This window comes from Pteronotus mesoamericanus, unplaced genomic scaffold (genome assembly GCF_021234165.1).
Source record: "Pteronotus mesoamericanus isolate MK-2021 breed Mesoamerican mustached bat unplaced genomic scaffold, CSHL_Meso_final contig_20, whole genome shotgun sequence".
NCBI classification, from domain to species: Eukaryota; Metazoa; Chordata; class Mammalia; order Chiroptera; family Mormoopidae; genus Pteronotus; species Pteronotus mesoamericanus.
In genome coordinates, this window is record NW_026555085.1 from 32600424 (window position 1) to 32625068 (window position 24645).

At 39.4% G+C, this 24645-nt stretch overlaps 1 protein-coding gene across 1 annotated transcript in view; it reads left to right on the plus strand.

Annotated features, from left to right (window-relative positions):
- Positions 1–24645, plus strand: part of COL19A1 (collagen type XIX alpha 1 chain) — a 331895-nt gene that overhangs the window by 235486 nt on the left and 71764 nt on the right. Inside the window, exons 18-19 of the mRNA XM_054569553.1 lie at positions 15146–15196; positions 23348–23392. Coding sequence (XP_054425528.1) covers positions 15146–15196; positions 23348–23392 — 96 coding nt within the window. The remainder of the gene's footprint in view (positions 1–15145; positions 15197–23347; positions 23393–24645) is intronic.

The following is a 24645-nucleotide window of genomic DNA, read 5'->3' on the forward strand; positions in this document are numbered from 1 at the left end:
AACCTTTCTCCTCGCTTGCGTGTCCTTGGGCAGTGCACTTGGCATTTCCGGGTCTCCCTTTCCTTTTCTGTAAATTTGAAATGACAGTACCTGCCACATCTACTTCACATAGTTGCTGAGAGAATGAAATGTCATGTGTGTGAAAGACCTTTCCTGTAAATGAAAAGCTCTATCTAAATATACTTAAATCCATTACTCTTTCTGAACATCCATTCACTCATATGGTATTGTAGATAGCAGAGATTGTCTTGAATCTGTAAGTGAATCAACATATTTTTTTCTTTTACAGATTTCTCAAAATTCAATTAAAAATTTGAATGTCTTTCAATGAATTGCTAAAATGAAAGATCGCATACTCTACATATGGAATACTTATTGTAGAAATGTAAATCTGCCTATGAAGAGATACATAAAAGTTACTCACAATCAGGCAATGATAACAACCAGGTCTAAGTATTCAGTGATGTCTTTTCTCCTCAAATTTACAACCTCTTCCCTGCTGGTGGGGCTGGTTTAGCCGTGATTGGAGCTGTGGCCTTTTTTCAGATGGGATCTTCTCTAAGTTTCAACTACTAACCCTCACACGCCAATAAAAATTTCTCCTTTTCTTTAAAGCCTTACCTTTATCTGAGTAGCATAAGCAAAGGAAAATAGTGGCCTCATGTTATGATAATGAGACCTGAAGAGTCTAAATACTTGAAATGCCTAGCTTATTTCAAAATATTCTGATTTTTCATTGCCTCAGAAAAAAGAGGAAAGCAGCAGGAAATGAGGCAGACCAGGAGGGAAGGCAGGAGACTTGAACTAATGAGCCATCAAAGAAAGTATGTGTTAGCCCACTCATTTGACGTTAACTTTACTTCTCATTCCTCATCACTGTAAAAAGTGTTTATTAAAAACCACATTAATTTTAAAATGTGTTATTATTTCTTTCTGTTCCAGACAGGGCTCTTGATTTTCTTTCTTTTTTTCTGGCATTGTTTTTGTGCATTGTTTCATTATTTCAGCATGGGAATTGAGCAGTGGGCTCAAATGTGTCACATTTCAGTGCATAGCAATTTATGTTAAAAACAGAAATTTAAGAAATGTGTAACATGGGGCAGCAGCTCCCTCTACTGTTTTTACTGGAAAAGCTCTAAGCAAGGAATGACACTTCACAGCCCTTTGGAGGATGTCCAACATATGGAAATTTTTCAGTGTTTGATGCTTAATTATAAATCTACATGATTTTCAAAATTTATTTTTAGGGTTTTGTTGCATTTTCTGCTTATCTTGTACTTTAAATACAAATGCTATTTCATCTACAGTCATTTTCAATGTCAACGTGATGTTCTCTTGAGGTGAAAACCCTTAGCTCATGGATCTCTAAACTGCCCATCTATTGTAAAATGCTGATAAAACTCTACAGTGTTAACTTTGTGGGAGCTGACTCCAATGAAATTTATGCTTCTTTTCTAAAACAACAATATGATTTAAAACATATATACCTTGTTATTTCTGTTTTAGTTTTAACTTCGGTACAGAAGAACTTCATTCACCTTTAAAGCATTAATCATTGCACAGACTGAAGGTTATAGTTATACCACAGCATACACAATTAAAGGAGTAAACTAAGCCCTGGTCAGCATAGCTCAGTTGGTTGGTGTGTGTTGTTCCACAGCGAAAGGTTGCATGTTCAATTCCCAGTTAGGGCACATACCGAGGTTGCCAGTTCAATCCCAGTTCTGGGTGTGGGTACGTATGGGAGGCAACCAATCAATGCTTCTCCTGTGCACTGATGTTACTCTCTCTTCCTCCCTTCCTCTCTCTCCCTCCCTTCCTCTCTCTCTAAAAGTAATGAAAAAATGTCCTTGGGTGAGGACAAATAAATAAATAAGTAAATATTCAAAAAGTAAATTTAGACTGTGAAGTTGAATTTATTTATTAAATATATACTTCTGATTACTGTGCTAATCACTATTATAAACATTGAATATACAGTGGTTTAACAAAAAAGAAAACATAGCAACACTCAAACTACAGACAAGGCCTCTACCTTCAGTAGCCTACACTCCATTAGGTGGGTCAGGGAGGAATGGTTATTAAGCAATTCAATAGGTAAACAAAACAATTTCAGTTTAGCATGAGGTGCTATAGGGGAATAGACTGGGTAATGTGAGAATGATTTGGAAGAGTTGTTACTCTACATCAAGCGGTCCAGGTGGCACCTCTGAGCATCTTCTAGAGGACATTACTTTGGAAGGAGCTAGCCACGTGAGGGCCAGAACAGGAACTTTCCAACCAGAAAGATCAGGGCATGCAAAAGGCCTGAGGTAGGAAAGGGCTGACTGCATTTAACAAACATGCAGGAGCTAGGAAAAGAAAAGTGGCAGGTTTTGGAGCTGAATGGCTTTTATCATGTAGGGTTTTGTGAGAGCAGAATTGGGGGTAGGAGGAAGGTAATAATAAGTGGCAATGAAAATAATCAAACCTGCCACATCTCCCTTTGTAAGTCTCTGTAGTGTTAGTGTGTGTGCTTTTTAAAAAAAAAAAAAAAAATCCTCACCCAAGGATGTTTTCACGGCTTCTAAAGAGAGAAGAAAGATATGGTTGGGTGGCAGGGGGGAGATATCAATGTGAGAGAGAAATATTGATCAGCTGCCTCCTGTATGTGCCCTGACAGGGGACCAAACCCCCAGTCTTTCTGGTGTACGGGACAATACTCCAACCAAGTGAGCCATCCAGCCAGGGCTATGTGCTTTTATCAGAAATGGTTAGATTTTTATATCAATGAGATGAAATTATTATTTCTAATGATAATTCTAAAGGCAACATAATTTTAACACATTATTTTTAGTCTTTACATACACAGAGAATAGACTTGTTGCTGAGAGAAAACAAGGAAACTGACAAAGCTTGGATAGCAGCCCATTTAAGTTCAGTCTTGCCTAAGTCCACTGGCTATCACATTTTTCATTAAAAATGGAGGCTCTGATCATATATAAGTCAGTCTGTTTTGTCCACAGCGAGGCCTGATGCTTCCTTTCTGATGAGCTATGGGTTAGATCAGGTGAACAGTCATAGCAGTGAATATGTATGCCCTCAAGACACCATGGAGTGAATGCCTCACTGCACCTGCACCCTGTGATCCATCACTGTCCCCAAATTTATTTCTTCTATCCCAACTTTATGTTATATACTGAGAACTAAGGATGCAAAGTTGCTTTCAGCATATAGCAAGGCCTACCTCCAAAACAAATTAGTACTCCCAAAACACTTTGGAATGCTGAATAAGATGGATGACAAAAAAATAAAATAAAATCTGATTAAAACATTTGATTTCTTGTTAAAATACCCTGAATGCATTTTGAGGCTTATGATGTCTCAGTGGAAATCTATTTCATATTCTTAACATCCCTTGTAAAAGCCTCAAACTGATCACGGTTTTGTCATATTTCTCAGTTTTCCTTTCAGCAAATAATCTTAGTCTCTTGGGTCTATTAAATGTCCAAAGGCCATGCACTGTAATGATGATATCTTCAGAGAAAATAAACCTAACCTTTTATTTGAAGCAATGGGAATAGTAATTTCATTTCTTAATAAAAATAAGATGACTTCTTTAGATTTAAAAATAAAGATACATAAGACCTATAAAATGGAGACACAGCCAGTTAATCATTTTATTGCCACTTGTCCCCCACTAGGGTTATTGTCCCAGACAAAACAGCTGTTGCCAACATTGCTAAAATTCCAGTGTCACCTTGTGTTGCCACAGAATATGGAAATATGCAAGTGAGGCAGCTGAGGATATCAGGTTGAGAATTTGGAAATGCGCTTGGGTTCGATTACCTAGCTACTCTTTTTCTCTCCCTATGAACAGCAGCAGTGAGACATTAGTAGCCACTTTCTGACTTCCTGAGTTTTTTGCTAATTATAGCTACACTCTGGAGGAAAAGGATTTTATCTTACTGCCTACTGCGACTGCCTCCTTTTTTTTCATCTTGCATTACGTTATAGAAACCAACTATTAAGACGTCTGAACTGACATGTATTGTGTATAACAATGATAAAAGAGAATATTTGAAATCCTTGATAGGGTTGCCAAACTTATTAGTTGGGCCAATGCATGGACTAAGCCCAGTTTACCTGTGGTGGGTAAACATTAAGGTTTTAATTAATCTGATTGGCCCTTGAGAAGATATTCAGAAAGGGAGACTTCTTTCCTAAATAATTATATAGTTTGTATTTGATGATAGAGTTTCCAAAAGTGTCTCCATGCAGTATCTAATTTTACCACTGCATACCTCTGGAAGGCAGGCAAGAACTGGCTATCTCCATTTTCACTCTATGAAAACTGCGCTTTGGAAAGTAAGGGACTCTGCTAAATCCATAAGTCAGCTTTCTCTGCACAACGACGACAACGTGGTAGGAAACTATTTTGATCCAAGGAAATACTAAAATAAATTATGTGACTAGAAAAGCAACAAGTGTTCAGCATTATCTGGGAAATCTGAAACATGGAAGTAAATTTGGTAGAAAATAAGACTTGAAGGGGCTTTAGTTGAATCTGTATTTTTTGTTAAAAAGTAAAAAGATCTGAAGCAAATATGGCAGATGGTTAGGATCTGACAACTCTGGATTGTGGATTCATAGATATTGATTGCATAATTTTATATACTTTTCAGCATGCTTGAAATATTCTTAATATATTTTAAGAAATAGAAAAATTATCGTACGTGATTTACAAAGGTTAGTATCACTAATTACTTCTTCACAGGTCTAGAACATCAGTATCTTCTCCTTTGCCTGAATTCTTTTGTGGAATAGGTCTAGGTGTTTTAAAAATGAGATCACCAAGTCCTGGCCAGGTGGCTCAGTTGGTTGGAGCATCGTCCCATTCACCAAAAGGTTGTAGGTTCGATCCCCAGTTGGGACGTGCATGGGAGGCAACCAACTGATGTTTCTCCCTCTCTCTCTCTCTCTCAAATCAATAAACATATCCTCAGGTAAGGATTTTATTTTTTAATGAAATTGTCAAGTATTTCTTCCCAGAAGCTCCCTGAGTATACTCTTTATAACCATGGTGTTCACTTGAGCCAAGAAATGTCATTTGCAGATTTATCATTAATACAGCTGATAGATCTGAGAGAAACCTTGATATTACACAAGTTGAAAATGGAGACTACAACCACCCCAAAATAAAACCTACCCATTGTTCATTTTGCTTTTTTCCAGGGCTGTTCAGAATATCCCCAGCCATTCAAATTTTGCCCGTGCTCTTGGCTTCTGTGTAACTTGGCAGCATACAAGCCATTGCCATCAGCCTGGATATCTTAAGTCCCAGCAGTTTGCCTTGAAAATTGAATTTTCCCTGCACAGGAAGCATTGTCATTCTACCAATACTTTTAAAAAGAGAGAATGTTATCACTTGATGACAGTAAGTGGAAACTCCTAGTATTGATAGGTGCAGCTGGGTGGGCCAACTCCCCTCCTGATTTAGGTGGCATATTGAGAGACTCCCAAGGTCAGACAAGCCGGGGGGAACAGCTCCACAGCTGTTCCCAGGTAGAAGCAGTGAGCTCTGGGGGACACTGCTGGATACAAATAACTGGTCTGACACATCTCCGTCCTTACTGGTTTTCTTGCTCCTGTGGCTTTCATGGCCTTGTACTGGGCCAGTAATGTTGCTTCTGTGGGATGGCAAGGCGCTCTCAAAATTCCTTCTGCTCCTTGTATTGCAGGCAGCTGACAAATATTTTCCCTTTTTCAGGACACGCTGGTGAGAGATGAGTACGGTACATTTTGTGGATGGATAAGCATAATGGCAGCATTAGGGGAGGAATCATTTTTTTTCTAACCAGCGTGCCGTGGAAATTAGTCAAAAATTTCCTACTCTATCAGTAGTGCAATGGCTTTATCCCGATTTGATCGATTTGTTTGATGAGATAAGGAAAAGTAAGCACCTTTAAACACTCCCCCCTCCCCAGAAAATAAAGTGTTAAAAATTTGTGAGCTTCATAGCATGATTTAGAAAATCTGCTGTTATGAAATGAGTTAATTACCCCCATTGAATGCAGTCACTGTCACAGCCTCATCCTCCCACTCCTGTTCCAAAATGACAAGTAAAACCAGGGACTGTGCAATTTTGGAAAACAATCAGGTCGCATATTGAGTGTTTTGCTTATTCATACAACCATAAACGGCCTATGCTTGAATTCCCTCAATTACACAGCTCAGTATTCAGGCCAGAAAAGACAGACCCAGTTCAAGTGAGCACTTCCTGGAATACACAGGGGAATAGTTTGAAAAATGTCCAAAGTGGCAGATGTGAAAAATTCTCATTCAAGATTCAGAAGCTGCCTTTGCTGCCATTCCTCACCTATTAATCGCACTGCTTCTGAACTTCTGAACCACGGATGCTGGCAATATCTTAGACGGAGGCGCTTAGGCGCTATCGATCTTTCAAAGTGCGGCACAGGTAGATGCCACTGTCAGGGGAAAACGGGCTGAGACAAGAGAAAATCGTGGATCGCAGTGCTGCTCAGGGTTTCCAGAGATTAACCGAAAATGACTGTGTAGCTGCTGGCTCCTAACAAAGCTGCTATTACTTTTTTTTTTTAGAGGAAGTCTCCAAAAGATGTCCTTGACGAATGCTTAAACCAGTGTATTGCTGTATCACTTAAATCCTTCAGAGTCCCAGAATGCTAATACACACATCTCTCCTCCACAACAAATACAACGGTTCTATGGTAGCCTTATTTGAAGGGTATTTTTTTTTTCTGTAAGTGTGACAACTTTCCCACAACTGTTCTTCACAGCAATTTCATGCTCATAGGAATTTCAGCCTATCAAAATCATCCCCTAGCCATATTACTCTCTTGGTTAGCTAGTCTTTTTTCAACATATGACCATTTTTTATTTTTCCTTTTCTTCTACCATCTCATAAACACTATGAATTTTACCTTTTATTTGGTGTCATTTGAACTTCAAAACTTATTTAAGATGCTGATTATGATTAAGATGGCCAACTTCTTTGCTTTTCCCTCCCAGAAACCTCTCTCCTTATCTCTCTAATCTAAGCCCTCCATTATTTTGACAGCTCTGTCTGTGTGTGGTTCTTCTCTTTTCCTTACCCTCTTACCCACTGGTCACTTCCTCTCTACCTTGTCTTGTCATTTAAATCTTTGAAAATGTGTATCTACATCATGCCCCAGAGCTCTCTTTGTTTGCCCCTTGATTTTATATCTCATTAAGGGATTCTGTTGAATGTCCTGCTTGATTTTTTAAAGCAGCTTTAAGATGACTGATATTTTGCTCTGGCTGGTGTGGCTCAGTGGGTTGAGTGCCAGTCTGAGAACAGAAGGGTCACTGGTTCAATTCCCAGTTAGGGAACAAGCCTGGGTTGCGGGCCAGGTCCCCCAGTGAGCAGCGCACGAGAGGCAACCACATATTGATGTTTCTCTCTCTTTCTCCTTTCCTTCCCCTCTCTTTGGAAATAAATAAATAAAATCTAAAAAAAAAAAGATGAATATTTCCCTATCTGTCAACCCAGTCATTGTGAGGCAGATAATAGAAAGCGTTAAAAGTTCAAAGCTATGAGGTCAGGCTGACTCAGGTTGAAACCTAGCTTTTGTCTGTTAGCTGTATGACCTTGAATAAGATGATTAACCTTTTGTTACATGTGAAATAATGATAATGCCTACCTCATTGGATTGCAACAATATATGTACCTGCTACACAATTACTTTCAAAGGGAAATTTTTTATTTATTCATATTATCATTTATTGTTATTTATTAATATTTTATCACTATCCCATTTTATAACTTTCTGCCATCTGCTCATTATTTTTTGTAAGTGTCGATACTTTCCCCAGGTCTATCCTTATTGTCCTCATGTAACTTTTTCTTCTACCTGCTTTGCTCCCCTCCTTTCTATTTTCTCTCTTTTTAAAAAAGATTGTATATATTTATTTTTAGAGAGAGGAAAAGAGAGGGAGAGAAACATTGATGCTAGAGAGAAACATCAATCAGTCGTCTCTCATATGCACCCCGAGTGGGGACTGAACCCACAACCCAGACATGTGCCCTGATAGGAAAGTGAACCCACAACCTTTTGCTTTGCAGGATGACACCCAACCAACTGAGCCACACCAGTCAGGTCCCCTCCTTTCTATTTTCTTCTGTTTAAGGCTTTATAGAGAAACTTCATCCATCTAAGAATGTTGACTTAAATATATTCATTGACATATTCATCATCCATAAAAACTCATTATATTCTATTTTCATTATGGAAAAAACAGTTGAAAACATCTATTTAAGGATGGGGGCATTTTCTTTTTCATGATTATGCCTTTGCATAATGGCCAAATGAATGAAATATGCCCTTCTGATTAGCTTGACACATGAGTTTTCCCTGAGCTTATTTCTGAGTTCCAACCGCTTACAATCAAAGTTAACCTCAATACTTTATTCAGAAGAGGTAGCTCCATTTTCTAGACTCTTATACCAGAAAGGGAGAGCCCTAGGCCTGACAGTGGGGTCAGCAAAGAAGAAGTCTTCAGGATCTTCCCGCTTCCTCTTCTGTGCCCCTTTCCTCCCTCGGTGCTGTCTTCCCCTGTCCCTACTCTGTCCCTCTGTCCTCTGTTCCTACCATCCCTTTTCTCTTCTTTTCTGCCCCATCTAGCTTGCTCTTAGGAAATATTTAACAAATGATTCATTGGAGTGGAACAGCTCTTAGACTTGGTTCTACCATTTGCTTATTGTATGATTAGGGGGAGGGATCACTCATTTTTTTGTATGTCAGATGGAGAGTATAACAACATCCACCTCACTTAGTTATTAAGAACATCAAATAAGATCATCTGTTTAGCATTCATATCACCCCGCCATGCAAGAAAATATGTGTGAAAACACTTTTAGAATTATCCTGAACTGTATAAATATGAAGCATTAGCTTTACACCCCCCAGGAACATTTGCGTTTGAGCTGGTGGTAAAACCCAATGCCGAATGAATCAACATACCTGTATGGAGTTTTCTGCATGAACCAGAAGATGGGCGAGATACTTTAAGGAATAAGGGCTCCTTCCCAGGAACTTTAAATCTCACCTAATACGTGTGCGGTAGATGGAAGCTCTGTACTGCATTCCCATTGTAATCCCAAAAGGAGAGCTTTAGGCCTCTGATTTAAATGTAAACGTAATATAAACATCAATGAACTTTCTCCTGGCTTCAGAAATCATATTTTGCACTTGGAGCATTTTCAGCAATTTTAGGGGGTGGGGAAAGGGAGTCTTGACATCCCCTTGGTCACAAAAAACTTGTAGCAGAAGCGTGCCCAGAAAAATAACTCGTTATAAAATCACAGTCATTTAACTGACATAATTAGGTCCCAAGAGACACCGAACATTTCTTTTAGAGCAACTATTTAAGGTGAATAAAAGGATCTGGGTTTAAAAGAAAAATGAATTGATTTCCCAAATATTTTCCATCTAAAGAGTATTATTGATTTTTCTCTCTGAGTTAGAATACAACTTTCTACATTGTAATTCTGGTCAAAAATCCATTCATAAGCTCTTTTCTACTTAACTGGAGCTCGCTGCAGCTTAGTTTTCAATTATTTAACCAGATTCTTAGATTAATCTGAACCTGTCGGCCCTGTCTGCTGTCAGTTTGGAAGAAGCAAGGCCTCTGCTCTGTTTGCTGCCATTTCTAACTGAAACCAAAACCAACAAGCAAGAAATTGGCTTCCCTTTAAGACTTTTTCTTGTAAAAATAATGAATCTACTAAATTCAACAAACATGGGAGGGGAGAGCTACTATGTACCACATCCTCTGTGATGATAAGATATAAAAAATGGAAACCCCTTGCCTTCAAGGAAGTTCCATTCCAACTGGGAAAACAGTCCTGTTCATAAGCCACTATAATCAGTGTAAATGTGCTTCTACCAAGTTATATATAATGTTATAAATGGAAGTTTATAGGAGAGAAAATCTTTCTGACATTAACTTTTCAAAGATTACTAAATGTTGAAAGGTACTTCATCTTCCCATTCCAATGAATGAGTTTAGGGTTCATAATGGTATTTTTTTTTTTTTAGTACCCAGGGGAAAGATATTACTGATCTCTACTTTTTTTTTTAAGCTATTAGAAAATTAGAAATATTTCTTATAAATTAGCCCAGCCCTGGCTGGGGGCCTCAGTTGATTGGAGCACCGTCCCTCACACCAAAAGGTTGGCAGATTGATTCCCAGTCAGGGTACATATGGGAGGCAACCAATCAACCAATCAATGTTCCTCACATCGATCTTCTCTCTCCCTCTCCCCCACCCCAAAAGCAATAAACATATTTTTGAAAAGAAAATTAGCCCAAATGACTTTCTAATAACAAACTTTCTATTTATTCTTAGAGCAAAGCTTTTGTTTAGCATGTTTTGAAGAGAGTCGATTAGTACAACTTTCTCCACAGAGGTTTTTGGTATTTTAATGATTGTTACTGAAGTTAATTGGAAACCCACAGGGCCTGAAGACAGTTACTGGTATATGTAACCTAAAAATATGTGTTTGTGAATCCTGGAAGGGGTTCCTTTAAGAGATTGAAGAGCTGTGCTGCCTGGGGAAAAGTGGCACCCAGATGCCTCAAGGAGGCTAGTCAGCAGTGTGAAGAACTAAAGGATGGCGTCTAGAGAAAGGGAGAAAGGAAAATAGTTCAGGAGGGAAGATCAGAGAGGAAGTGGAGTGGCTGACTGAGGAGCCATGGAGATCTTGATTCAGAACATCTAGGGTGCACTAAAGCTGAATCAAAAGACCCAAAACCTGACTTGCACAGGGAGTTTGCAGCAAAGACCAGGGAAAGGAAAAAAGGCAGAAGTGCTACATCAAATGGCTGAAAATGGAAGGCAGCCAAGACGAGGCCTGAGGAAGCATGGTTTTTAACTGAGAACTCTTCGGTGCCTTTAAACATAAGGGGATCCGTAGCCTGAACTGAAATCTACTAAGGGGATGATAATGCAAACGACTCCTCATTTTCTCACTGTCTGTCTGATGATGCTGGTGGCAGACATCATATTTCTCTATCTTCCACATTTATCTAGCAAGATTTTAGCAAAGGAAAAACTCCTTAAACTATCGCTGAGTATATACACTCCTCGACTGAATGTAGTTTTAATTCACTTCTTCACACTAGGTATGGTTTTTTGCAGTAGGAAACAATATCAGGATCTCTACCTCTACCCGGCTTATACACCTCTCAGACAATTACACCTAAGTACAGTTCTGAACAGCTATGCCTCCCTGGAGTTCATGAGCATTTTAAAGCTTATCTCTCAATGTGTACTCATCATATTAACCCAGACCTGTGTCTCCCAACCCAGTACAAATGGAGTGAAGCAGAACTGCTAAAAGATAGACACTCCATAGCAATGATTTCTGGATAGCTATGCTGCAGTTCTCTGTCATGAGCAAGATTTGGGACATTTTTCCTTTCCGTAAACCTTCGAATGGTTTTCCTAGTAGAGCTCCTGAGAGCATTAGCCAAGGCCAATGTGTGCCCCCATAACTGGCCTCTCTTCTCCATCCAACCTTGGGTCCTCTATGCATCATTTTGATGAGTCCTTATAATTGCAAACCTCAGAGAAAGATGCTCTCAAGTGCCCTGGAGCATCTACTCAAACTGTGATGCCAAGGCTTTAACTTCTCCTTCCTCAGAGTAGCTTGATACTCCATAAGACTGACAGCTCTTGCTAAACTAGGAAACAAATGACTCCTTGGATCTCCTTCAACTATGCTTTTGTACCAGAATAAAAAATTAAAAAATAGCACATCTCTTGGGGATGTTATCAGTAGGATAGCCACCAGTTCTAAGACCCTGGGGTCTATGTTGTTTTTCTAACAGTAAACAGAGTTGTTCTTGGCATTTATGTGCCTCATGTTTCTCGTGGCCACTCTCTCCCCATTGACTGAGGGTGTTTATTGCCGACAGTTTGAGAACAGCCCAGTGAGTCGTGGCTGTCCTGCCTGCAGTCAGTGTCTGGGTAGACAGCTCGAGGACTCTGTGCTAGGATCTTCTCTGTCGCTGCAGGGTTTCTTCAGCCCCTGGGAGAGTTTGTGTAAAGCACTGCCTGCAGGGTAGACTGTTAGCTATAAATCTCTGTTACATTAAACCTGAAATGTGTGATACCCAAAGCATCCCAGGGACTAAAAGAACAAGGAAGAAAATGTCATCATAACTGCTCATCAGCCGATTACGTTCTAGAGCCTAAAATTTCAGATTGACCCCATTTGGAGCACTACTCTGTGGATGTGACATTTTATGGCAAGAACAGAACATATGAAAATGTGGCAGTAACTTTTATAGGGCTTATTAATCTTGTTCAAACTTTTCTTTCGGCCAGTGGCACTGCTCAGGGAGCTATGCTCTTGCTCTTGTTTTGAGAGTGGACTGCACTGAGCTGTCCTGCCCTATGCCCAATGGTAAGCTCAACAGCAAGATCAGGATTCCAGATAAGGACTATAGTCTGTGTTTAAGGAAGGCACCCACTTGCCATAGGCAGATGACCAGTCTGTAAAAGGTCAGACCTAGTTCTCATCCAATTTTTTTTTTAAATTAGCACCATCCTCTGATTTTCACTTGGATTATTCTCATCCATGCTCTTACCTGTTCTGTGCCATGCAACCTCCATTGCACTGTTTGCTGTTCTGCTTCTTTCTCACTCCCTTCCAGGGCCCCTTTGAAGGTTCCCACTTATATCCTTTGATCACCTGCTCTCCCAACTTCTGCAAACAAAGATAGGATGCATTTTTAGTACAGTTGTGAGCTAAGAGGAGTCTTTTGGAATATTCAGGCATAATCTTCCTATCATGTCTTGAGTAATTATATGGAGATAGGTAGGAGATGCAAGGAGCAGATAGAGGGGCCTCTGTCAGCTCTCCAGTAAGACTACATCAAAAGGCAAAGTGCTCATTTCCTGCCCTCCTGCATCAAGCACAGTGCTGGCTCAAAAAGTGCAAAGCACAAGTTTTGCTGATTTTTTTTCAATTTCAGTATGGGGAGTAGAACATGGAAGAGTGATCACCCAGTATTCTCAAGGGCACGGTCAGCATGATTAAATATATATATATATATATATTTATTTATTTATTTATATGCAAAAATTAGTTTAAGCTGAGAGTCTTCTTTTACGTTAAGATGGTAGAGTAGATGAGAACTGAGTTTGGGCCCAAGCTGCCTATGTTAAATGTTAGCCCTGCCACTGGCCAGGGCCGTGACCTTGAGCCAGCTAACAATTTCTGAGCTTCATTTTCTGTATTATTGAACTGGAAATAATGATGGTACATACCACATGGTGTCATTGTGCAGATTAAGTGAATTAATCCATATAAAACCCCTGGTATAATACCTGGCATCAAATAAGCACTGTATATTTGCTATTATTATTTTATTCTTCTGCTCTATTTGAGATACTGTATTATTCATTGTTCTGCTATATTTCAGATCCCTAATTATAAGACTCATTATAACCAGGATGAATGTGTATAAAGCTAAATTTACCCATACTTCACTATTTTTATCTAATCAGCATTATTAACACACATTCACCACCCACCAAATAAGTACTATGCACATGTTCCTAAGCTACCTATTAATGATACTACATGTGGTATCTCAAATTTCTTGCCTCATTATAGATTTGAAGATGGGCCCATGTATATGGAATCTCATGTCTCACAAGTTTCAAAAATGAGTTTTTAACTTGCATCTTCTTGGCTAGAAACTTTGTACAACAACCCCCTCCAGCCCAGTAATTTCTGTCCTCATTATTTCATCTAAGTGACCTAGGATACTTTACACAAAGCTGGCTGAAAGGGAAAAACAAAACAAAACATGAACAATATATAATACGATGATAGTTCTTTTCTGACATTAGCTCTGTTTTTACTTCAGCGAGGTAACAGCATCGTTTGTCTTTCCGATCACAGGTGGCTCCATTACTCAGAAGGCCTATTATTTCCTTAAGAGTTACACCAACATGCTTCCAGACATCCATCTCTGCATCTCTGTGTCCTCTATATTTACTGGCATAACACAAAGGTTTCATATTAGAAGACATCTTCAGCCACTAGCAGTTCATAAGAAATACTAGTCATAGATGTTAAACATTAATTTTTTCAATATATCTGAGGTGCTACCTGAGTGCAGCAGGCAGCAGTTCCTTAAAATTTTTCTCTACTTTTTAAAGCTTTTGTTACCTGTTTAAAAAATAATGATCTGTGTACAACAGTAACATTTGGTTTACTCAGTCATAATCTTTCTTTCTCTTATCTTCTGAGCTAAAAATGTAAAGAATTTTGCCTCTCTAATATTTTCTTCTAGGCACTTTCAAGGTCTAGATGAAATATGCAATCATTTTTGCTTTCTTTTAAATAGCTGACTCTCTCTTGGCTTGAACTATTTGATTTAAAATGATGCTAAGCATTGTATTGTCTTAGGGCCTCCCCAGTATATGTAATCCGTGAAAAACTCAGAGAGCTCTTCCCTTTCTCTGTTCTGAGAAATTCTAGGGGAAAATGTCTTTACCTCTTTCCTGGCTCCTCAAAGCTCAGCATGGTGCTTAGCACATATTTCCATGTAAACTCAAAGTACAAGTATTTAAATATCTTAAGACTAATGTCTTAGAGAAGACATCTTTTTCTGGCCTGAAAGTCCTGTGCATCCCATCTTCACCCCACTAATCCAAAAGAGTAAAGTAATAGAAAACATATTTTCCATATTTTCTAAGTTAATAACATGTGGCCACACATTTCTGCAATACATTGATCAAACCCCTGTGAGAAGTGTCAAAAAATAAACTGAAGCTATAACTGCTTCCCTCAGGGCGTTTTATGGCTACAATTCCTCTGATAAAGAATATGTTGATGGCTGACCTTCAGGTAAAATGTTACATGTTCCCATTAAGGAACTCTCTGGATTCAGGCAGGACTTAGCCTAGAAATACCTTTAGGAACCTGATGAGTTAATGCCCCTGTAATTCCCTATTAATTGGAATATTTGACTAAACAGACTCTTTTTCTTAATTGTAAGGTTTCAAGAGTTCTTAGATATGTTATTTAAATTCACATGGTTTGGTAAATGTTTAGGTTTTTATTTTTTATTTGTATCTAATACAGGGACCTCCTGGAACACAAGGGATACAACAGACTCTTGATGGATATTACAAGGTATGGTCTTTTCTTCATTTATTATATACACAGAGATTTTATGTGATCACATAAAAAAAATCATTAATTCCTAACTGCTCAGATTTTTAAACCTGATCACATATTCTTAACATCTTTCCATACTGAAAATGTTTCCAAAAAAAGTATTTTGCTCAGTATTTTTTTCAAAACCAAAATATATCTTTATAAATAAAAAAACTTCAAATTTGTGAAGTTTTATATAGAAAAAGTTAATGCAAAAAAATCATATTTCACCATTGATAATGTCATATATCTAGTTTCTCTGAGAGCAGAAAGAGATTATTTGCCTCCCTGTAGCTCTGGGTAAAATATGGGTAGTAGATTTCTTTTCAAAATTAATATGTACTACATGAAAATCTCAAGCAAATATTTACATCTCATAGGTCAACCTGGGGGTCCCCAACCTTTCCAGGAAGAACCACTTTTAACCTCCCTAAGGTTTTTAAATTCCAATTAGGATGGATGGAATTCTGAACAGGAAGTATCTGAGTGGCAAAAGCAAGACAGTTTTGCTTCCTGTTCTCCAAGGAAGCACGGCACGGGGAGAGGAATGGGCGTTAGCAATGAAGTCAGAGACCTGTGTGAGACCATCCATTGACTCACAACTCAATAACAAATATTCAGGGTCTGATCACTTGGTGTGAAGCATTCTATCCACTGAGGAGGGGTCCTTAAATACATAGTAGCTTATCATTGATACATGCTGCTGAAGTAATTGTGCCACTACACAGAAACAAATTTGGAGACACTCCTCTATGTTTTTGCTTTCTCTGCCTATAAACTCCTGACTGCTGTTAATTCCTTTTTGTCTGGAAATTCCAAAGAGGTGCTATGTGCCATCAGAGGGCTTAAAGAGAGCAGGTGCTCAGGAAAATATTTATAAAGTAAGCTAATTCATTTTTAAAATCACGATTCTTTTTTCATAAGATTAAGTTCAACACAAAGACCTACATCATTCGTGGTCGATGAATTTAAAGTCAAGAGTGTGGAAAGTTTGTTATACTTCCTAAGTAATCCTATCTTAAATTTTCTCATTTACTTCGATTTTCCAGAGAGAATTATATTAGGAATAATGTTTGGTGTATAATTAAACATTTTCTGACTAGATCTATACTAGCTTTTTCAAAACACTAGAGCTTGGCACAAGTGAACAAAAGTATGTGAAGCATGTCTAAAATTAATCAATAAAAATACAATACTTTTCTGTAATGACATCTAATACAAAACAGGATTTATCATAAATGCTTCCAAGTAATGAAAATGAGTTGGCTCTGATGTCACAGTGTCAGCTAGAAAAGCTTACAGAGCACACTGTATTCCTTTCACCCTTGGTATAAAATTTACCAAGTTGCGACTCAGCTACTTAAATATTTGCTATCCCTTGCAAAACTTTTAAAGCTCGTATCTTTACAGGTCTCCTAACACTGCTTGTATATGTAGTTTATCTTGCCAATGAGTCAGTTTTCCTTTAAATTAAGATATATGGAGCACTTATATTTTAGTCTACAGTTGGGAATGTAAATTTTGAAACTTTAAGGTTTTATTTCAAAAAAACAGAGGCTGACCAGAGCAGGTGAGTGCAGAGCCTTGCTAACAGCAAACTGGTGCTTTGAACTCAGCTAACTGAGTCACCTGAAAGCACTCCAGCTGTCCCGATTGCCATTACAGGAGAGAGGCTCACAGATGTTTGGTCCACATGTGCTCAAAATGTGACCGTCGAGCTGGAGCATAGCTGGATAAAAAAGAGAGACCATAGCTTTTCTTCCCCGAATGATGCATTATAAGCACTTCGCATCAGAAGGCTTTAAGCCCATCTGGGAATTAATGCAACATAACTTCCCAAACACTTTGCTCTGTTTCCTTCTGCAAATAGAGCTGTTACACTGAGGTCCCACCAGAATGGACAGAGAAGGCGAGGCCCAGTGTCCCAGCACCTACACTGGCCAATGTTTCTGAATGGTAACCACCCTCTCCTCACCCTCAGCTTCACAAAGGAAAGGGCCAAGTGTGTCATGATGAACAAGATGAATGCTTTCATTTGGCATTGTCCCCCACCCCCAAACTATTTTTGGACAGTGAGGTTGTCTCATTTTTGCAATTCATTGCATGCCCGATGGTCTGGCTGTACCAAATAAGCACAGGGTAGGGAGTGGGGGTCAGCATGAAACTTTCCTGGACATTAAATAATGGACCATGTATAGAGATATAAAAAGTGACATTCCAAGGTTAAAATAATCTTCCCTTTTATATTGGCATTGATTTATGTAATGTCTGCACCAGAGTCCTGGACCAGAGCTCCTCAGTGTCAAGCAGCTGAAGCAGTGACCCAGGGGAGGAGGAGCAGCTGACTACTGAGACACCTTCCCCCAAACTGAAAGAGCCCAAGGTTCATTCCCGGGCCGAGGAGTCCTCAAAGGCAAAGGCACTGCCCTTTGGCGCCTGTACAAGAGTCCATTTTTTTCACTATAATTTTCCTTATGTCATTAGAGAGAGAAGGTCAGGCCTAAAAACCCTCTCCCATTGCAACACAAATCAAAAAGCAAATGGTGGGAGGGAGGAAGTGAGGAATAAAAAGAGAGAGAGACTACGTTGGGCAAGATTACCCGAGTGTGTTTATAGGTATTTTGGGTGCCCACTTGAGGGTGCAGAGAACAAAAGGTAAAAGATTTTCCTCTCCATCACAAAAATAATTGTCAAAACAGCTGCTCCCATTCTGCAAGATTGTTTGCAAAGAAGCAGCAATACTGAGCATATTCTTCCCCTTAAGGAAAATCTGCTCACTCACCAGCAAGCTGCTCTTCATTGTCTCCAACTCTGGGGACTTTAATAAAAATTCAATAGACTCCGTCAACTGCTAAAGCCATCAAATCCTGAGCCCCTTACAGCATTGCAGAGGGGGGAAAGTGTTATCTGTGGAGGCCAACGTCTGGCATATTTTACATTTGATACTCTTTTTAAAGATCCACATTGAAAATGCATAGTTGTGTTCCTACATCACCACACTCGGTGAAATTTGCAGAGAATCAGTCTCAACTGTGGGAGATTGATGCTGTGCCTCCCAGCAACCAGTTTTAGTGTTCACTCCTCCAAATTGTTGATCCCCCCAAAAAATCACTAGCAAAATAATCTACTCTCCTCCCAAGTATCAAAACATAACTTCATTTTAATAGTCACAAGCTAGAAAGGACAGAAAACCTTTCTCCAAAATCGAATATCGGGGTCCTTACAAGCTGTGAGTTAAACCCAATAAAGGCACAGGAAGTGAAGGCTTCCTTGGAGACACCAGAAACAACCCTCTGGGCCCAGAATATTGAAAAATAAAATTGAAGTCTTAACTTTCTGTCTTTCCTTATATACCAGGATCCAGTAGTTTTGGGGAACATCAGGAATTCAGGGACAGGAGTATCTTGGTTTTGAATCCTACTTTTATTGCAAAGAACCCTGGAAGTCCCCTGAGTTCCACCCCCGGCCTGTGGTCCACCGCACTTGGAGCTGGTGAAATGTTTTCCTGCACGTAACTGAGAAGTTGGACTTAGAGCCAGCTTTAGGCTTTATTTTCAAGAAAGCCCTGTCCTCTTAGGCCACATATACTTTCACTTGCTAAAGCTACTGTAAGAAAGTATCATGAACTGAGTGGCTTCGACATTAGAAATGTACTGTCTCCCAGTTCCAGAGGCTGGAAGTGCAAGGTGAAGGTGTCTGTACAGAACGCTCTCTCTGAAGGGGTGGGGAGGGATGTGCTCCAGGCCTCCCCTCTGGTTGTGGCAGCTTATCTCCCACCTCACAGGGCATTCTCCCTGTGTGCACGTCTCTGGTTTGAAATTTGTTCTTATAAGGATGCAGTCCTGTAGAATTAGAGGACTAGCCTACTCTAGAATGGTTTCATCATAATTAATTAATATGTAAAGAATTTATTTCCAGATAAGGCCATATTGTGAAGTACTGCAGTTTAAGACATCAACCTATGAATTGTGGGGAGGGACACAATTCAATCCAAAACAGATAATCTGTTGTTGTTGTTGTTTTTAACGTTATGTTTCCCTCATACTTAGGATTTTACATCAAGTCCCCAAAAGGCTTAACCAGAGGATTTTTAATGACCCCATGTCCTGGGAGAGGGTTCATGTCCTCGGTCTTTTTTATAATATTGAGCCACAGGAAATTGCTGATATTTGACTCCTTAGAGCCTATAGAAACGGCCATCTATTATGGTTGAAATGATAGTTCCATTCACCATTACCCACAGGTGAGCAAAGGACATGTTCTGACATCCCAGAATTCTTGAAATGGGCAGGCCAGTGAGCACTTCCCACACCGCAACCTTTATCACTTCACCAGGAACTTTTAAGTAAACACATTCAAAACTGTACAGCTATTATATTTATTCAAAAGGCTTATAAAAACACATTTAAATAACATGGCACCAGGGTACAGAATGACCTAGTAAAATTAGAATAGCAGCTGAGGCAGAACTATAGGTTCCAAAAATAAAAAGACCATGTCTTATTTCTGTAGCACCAAGTAATTGTCTGGTACAATTAGCCTGAAGAAAGTAGAGAGGAGAAACTTACATGTCCATGAATAAATACTACTGAAGTTCAAATTTGCATCTACTTTGAGTATTGTTAGCCCAAGAGGGGAAAACATTTATAGAGGCCATGACAATCCTTGATTAGACAGATTTTTCTGGCTTAGCTAATAAGTGAAGCAATGTGTAATGCTCTGCCAGGCAGTAAATGGCCCTATTGCCTTTCTAGGTGTGAAAGCCACCAGAAAAATAAATATTTTAGAATGATAGAGCATATGGATACAACAATATGATTTAGTGCTGAAGAGGTAGTTCTTCATTCCAACCACAGCATCTCTGACACACTCTAGTTTGATGGGGAGCAGGATCTAAATCAAGGTGCTACCTGTGGTATAAACTCACTGGATGCACTTTGGTTCTGCTCTGCAAGCCAAGAGCATGGGACCACCCAATCCAAACTTCATCTCTGGACAACTCACGTCTTAGATCAAAGCATGTTCCAGCTTCTCCGAAGATGTCCTCACATAAGCTCAGCCAGGGAGAGACACTGATGGGCTGGGCACACAGATGGGCAACATCTCCAAATGGCTAGTATTTTCAGGAAATGCCTAAAATATATGTTTTTGTGCAGGTTGCATCCAAGCAACCTAACATTTTGTAAGTGCTGATTCTTCATGTATACATGTACATGTCAGAGTGTTATACATCATTTTCTTTATAATTTATAGCTCAAGTTTGAAAATATAATTTTTATTTTCAATTCAGACATCTCAGATCAAAGTTAAGTAGGAAGAAGGAGAGAATATCTGTCACAAGACCAATAATAACAACAATTGTAAACTACATATCCTTAATTGGAGTGGCATGAAAGGCACGTTTAAAATATTAAACCATAGCAACACTGATGAATGGGTACCTTTGTATATTTTTGTTGTTTAAACATTTCTGAACTTTTAATTTATTCTACAAATACAGATATTTTTAATTGAAAACTTTATTTGGAAAACCATATAAATTAGAATTATTGGCTTATTCAATAAATATTTATCGAATGCTTCCTGTATGTTAGGTACTGCCCTAGGCATGGAGTGAGTATTCAATTCCAGGCCATCCTGGAACTTACATTCAGGTGCAAGAAGTGCAAAGTGTTTTAAACAAACACAAAAATAGAGATGTCAGTAAGTATTATGAAGGAAAAATATAATGTCCAAGGAGAAGGTATAGAAAGAGGAGCCTGTCTGGGAGCGCCACAGAAGGAGTGTTGACCTAGAGGGTAAAAAGGGAAGGATCTTGGACCTACTGAGAAGTGGAGAGAAGACCGTTACAGCTGGAACTTCTGAGGGAGAAGAGTGGCCAAATAATGCTGGCGAGGGAAATGAGATCAGGTCCTGCAGGGTTTTGGGGGCTTTGTTGAGGTTTTGGTGGAATGAAGTTAGAATGTCTTTTAAAGATACTGCTCTGACCTTAAGAGAATGGGTATGTTGATGAGGAGCAAGAGTGGATCATAGAGGGCCAACCAGAGAGCTACTGCAGTCATTCTGGCAAGACACGGTGGCGGCCTTCCCAGAGTGAAGGCCGCTAGCGTGAAAAGAAGAGGTGTTGGAGACAGAGGCAGTCAGACTCGCTGTACTGGAGGAAGAAAGAGAGCAGTGTTAAGAAGAATGCACTGACTGAAGAAAGAAGTGTTTTACGGAAGGGAGAGGATGAATTCAGATTTCCTTTCTTTCCTTGGCTTCCTTCTTTTTTAATTATATTTTATTGATTATGCTATTACAGTTGTCCTGATTTTCCCCCCTTTTCTCCCCTCCATCCAGCACCCCCCACTCCCTCAGGCAATCCCCACACCATTGTTCCTGTCCATGGGTCATGCATATGAGTTCTTTGTCTACTCCATTTCCTATACTGTTTACATCCCCAAGGCTATTCTGTAACCACTTATTTGTACTTCTTAACCTCCTCACCTCTTCACCCATTCTCCGCCACTCCTTCCCATCTGGAAGCCATCAAAACGTTCTCCATATCCATGCTTCTGACTGTGTTCTCCTTGTTGGCTTAGTTTGTTTTTTAGATTCAATTATTGATAAATATATATTTTTTGCCATTTTATTGTTCATAATTTTGATCTTCTTTTTCTTAAATAAGTCCCTGTGATATTTCATACAATAATGGTTCGGTGATGATGAACTCTGGGTGGTGCAGGCCAAGGTCAGCCTGCACCTTTATTTTGCCCGGGGCTGCCCTTCCTGAGCTGTGAAGCAGTCTGAGGTGGCTGCTACTTGTGGTGGCCTTGGAGATTCCCAGGCGAGGCCAAGCTGTGAATCTAGGCTGGCTGCTGCTAGTGCCTGGCCTTGGGCTCACTGAGGCCAGCTGTTGCTTGTTTGGTAGGACTTAGGAAGTTGTGAAGCAAGAGCCAAGACCAGCCATTCCTATGGAAAAGCAGCTTCGGTGGGCCCAGAATTGGGTAGGTCAGACTCTCTGGGGAGCTCCCAGGCAGGTCCTTGTTAGCCAGGCTGACAGAGTCTCAGATATGGCAATAGCTTATCCTTGGTTTTTTCCAACTGTAAATCGAAAACATTCTGGTTAACATTCTGGTCTAATAAATGTTAACTGTACAATGTAACTTCTTCTTTCTCTCTCAATATGTATGTGTGTGTTTGTTGTATTTTTATTTTTTACTTACTGTTGTTCAGCTACAGCTGTCCCACCTTTTTTCCCATTGCTCCTCCCTATCCTGTCCCCCCGCCATTCCCACATTCGGCCCCCTTGTCCCTGCCCATGAGCCCTCTCTCCGTGCTCCTTTGCTCGCCCCTTCCCCTTCTTTCCCCTGTTCTCCCCCATCTCCCATCCCTTCTGGTATTTGTTGTATTTTTGAATTCCATTTTGAACTTGCTGAATATGAATTTATTTTAGAATTTACAAGTGAATACATCAAATAGAAAATTATATATAGGTGTCAAAACTCAGAAAGGAGATGTGTGCTGGGTTTACAAGGTTATCTGTCTTTGTATGGTAGATGACACTTAAGCTGTGGGGATAGATAAAAAGGCCTGGGAGAAAATGTTGAATCACAAGAAAAGAGAGCCTGTACAGAGTCCTGAGGAGTTCAACATTTATCAGTCAGGTGTGGCGAGAGGAAGAGAGGTCAGAAAGATAGGAGGAAATTAGGAGGGTGAGGTATCATGCAAGTCAATAGAGTGGCAAGTGCAGCCAAGAGGCCAATTAACAGAATGTCCATTATACTGAGCAACAAAATATCATTAATAGCATTAGACAGTCATATCCATGGAATGGTTGGGGACCATGTGAGGTCCAGGCATTAATTTGGAGTAGAGATGACTTTTTTCCTCAAAGGTGTGATATTTCTCCAGGATCATCTCTCAGGGGGAAATCACAGGGAAGATAGATAGGGTATCCAAGGTTGGAGTTTTTCCAGGAATATTTAATAGAAGTTGAGAAAGGCAAAGTAATTAAAATGGTATCCATAGGACACTGTTACAGTACTATTATTTATTTCTGTTTTTAAAGTAGAGATTGAATATATTAAAAATAAATGAATATTTTGTGGGGGTTTATTTCATTGTTGTTGTTTTATGTTTGCATAGGGAAACATTGGTGAACGTGGAGCTGGTGGTCCAAAAGGAGAGAAGGTAATCAGATTTTCAAAGTGAATAAAAACGTCTAGGGTTTTAGACGGAGTGAACACATTCACATGTCAGGGGAGGTACAGCTGCCCGGCACAGCCTCCCTGCCTCCGACCAGGCAGCAGGATTGGAACCTGGCCCTCAGTGAAGACTGCTGAGTGGCAGTGCTACCAGGAAGGGAACTAGCTGTAACAAGCTAAATGAAATTAGGACACCGTCTCGTTTCTAACTGGATACTTCATGTGTCCGTATAGGTGGCAAAGACAATCTGATCTGAAGACGCCTTCACAAAATGCCTCAGGCTCAGGCTCACTGCTTTTGTGTCTTCTTAAGTGTCCAAACAACCTGTCATGGGAGCATTTTGGGGGTGGGGTTTTATAATGTACAGTTATGGTTTAACCAAATAATTACTTCAAGACAGTTTTAAAATTAAAATGCTGGTGAATTTCCAATGCATTCTCATCATGATTCACAGGTTTAATTATATTAACAGTGAAGATGACATATTCATTTGCCCACTCAGAAAGATGTTTCACTACCATTTGACTCTGAAATTGTGACAACTTTTGATTCAGTGTCAATGTGCCATTGTCAGGAAAAAATAATACACATCATTTCTACAGACAGAGAGAAGTCGGTTTGAAAATACTCTGAGGGAATGTGGCCTGTGAGTGCTAACTTCATTCATTCACCCGGTAAAAATTCTCTTGATTGAGGGCAGAGTATTTTGACATGAATCCAAGAAAATATGACTTCTGTGCCTTATAAATCAATGCAGCCAATCTGTTCAAAAAATCATACATCCATCACCAAAGAATATTCCTAAAAGATAGTCTCAACAGAAAGTCAGGGCTTCTTGTAGATTGACCATTGAAATTATTTTTCTGCAAAAAATAAATAATAAAACCTTGACATTCTTAAAAAGACAGCCAAAAATATTAATTATACAGCAATAGTAAGTCATCTGTGTGTCTGGGATTGTACTGCTAGTACATTAGCACTATTTCCTGTAACCAGATAGTTTACAGAATTCCTACAGCACCATAAAGAACACATTACATTCTAAGCAATTACTGCTGGACACCTGCAACCTCGGGGGGAAGAAAAAGTGAAATAAAGCCACAGAGCTTGTCACATAGGACAGCTGAGCAAAGAAGGGAGCTGTGGTACTTTTAAAGTATTTAAATGATGATTCATTTCTTAAAACAAAACAGCTGGCTTCTGTTTTGCTATGTTCATTAGGAAACATATGTTACTTA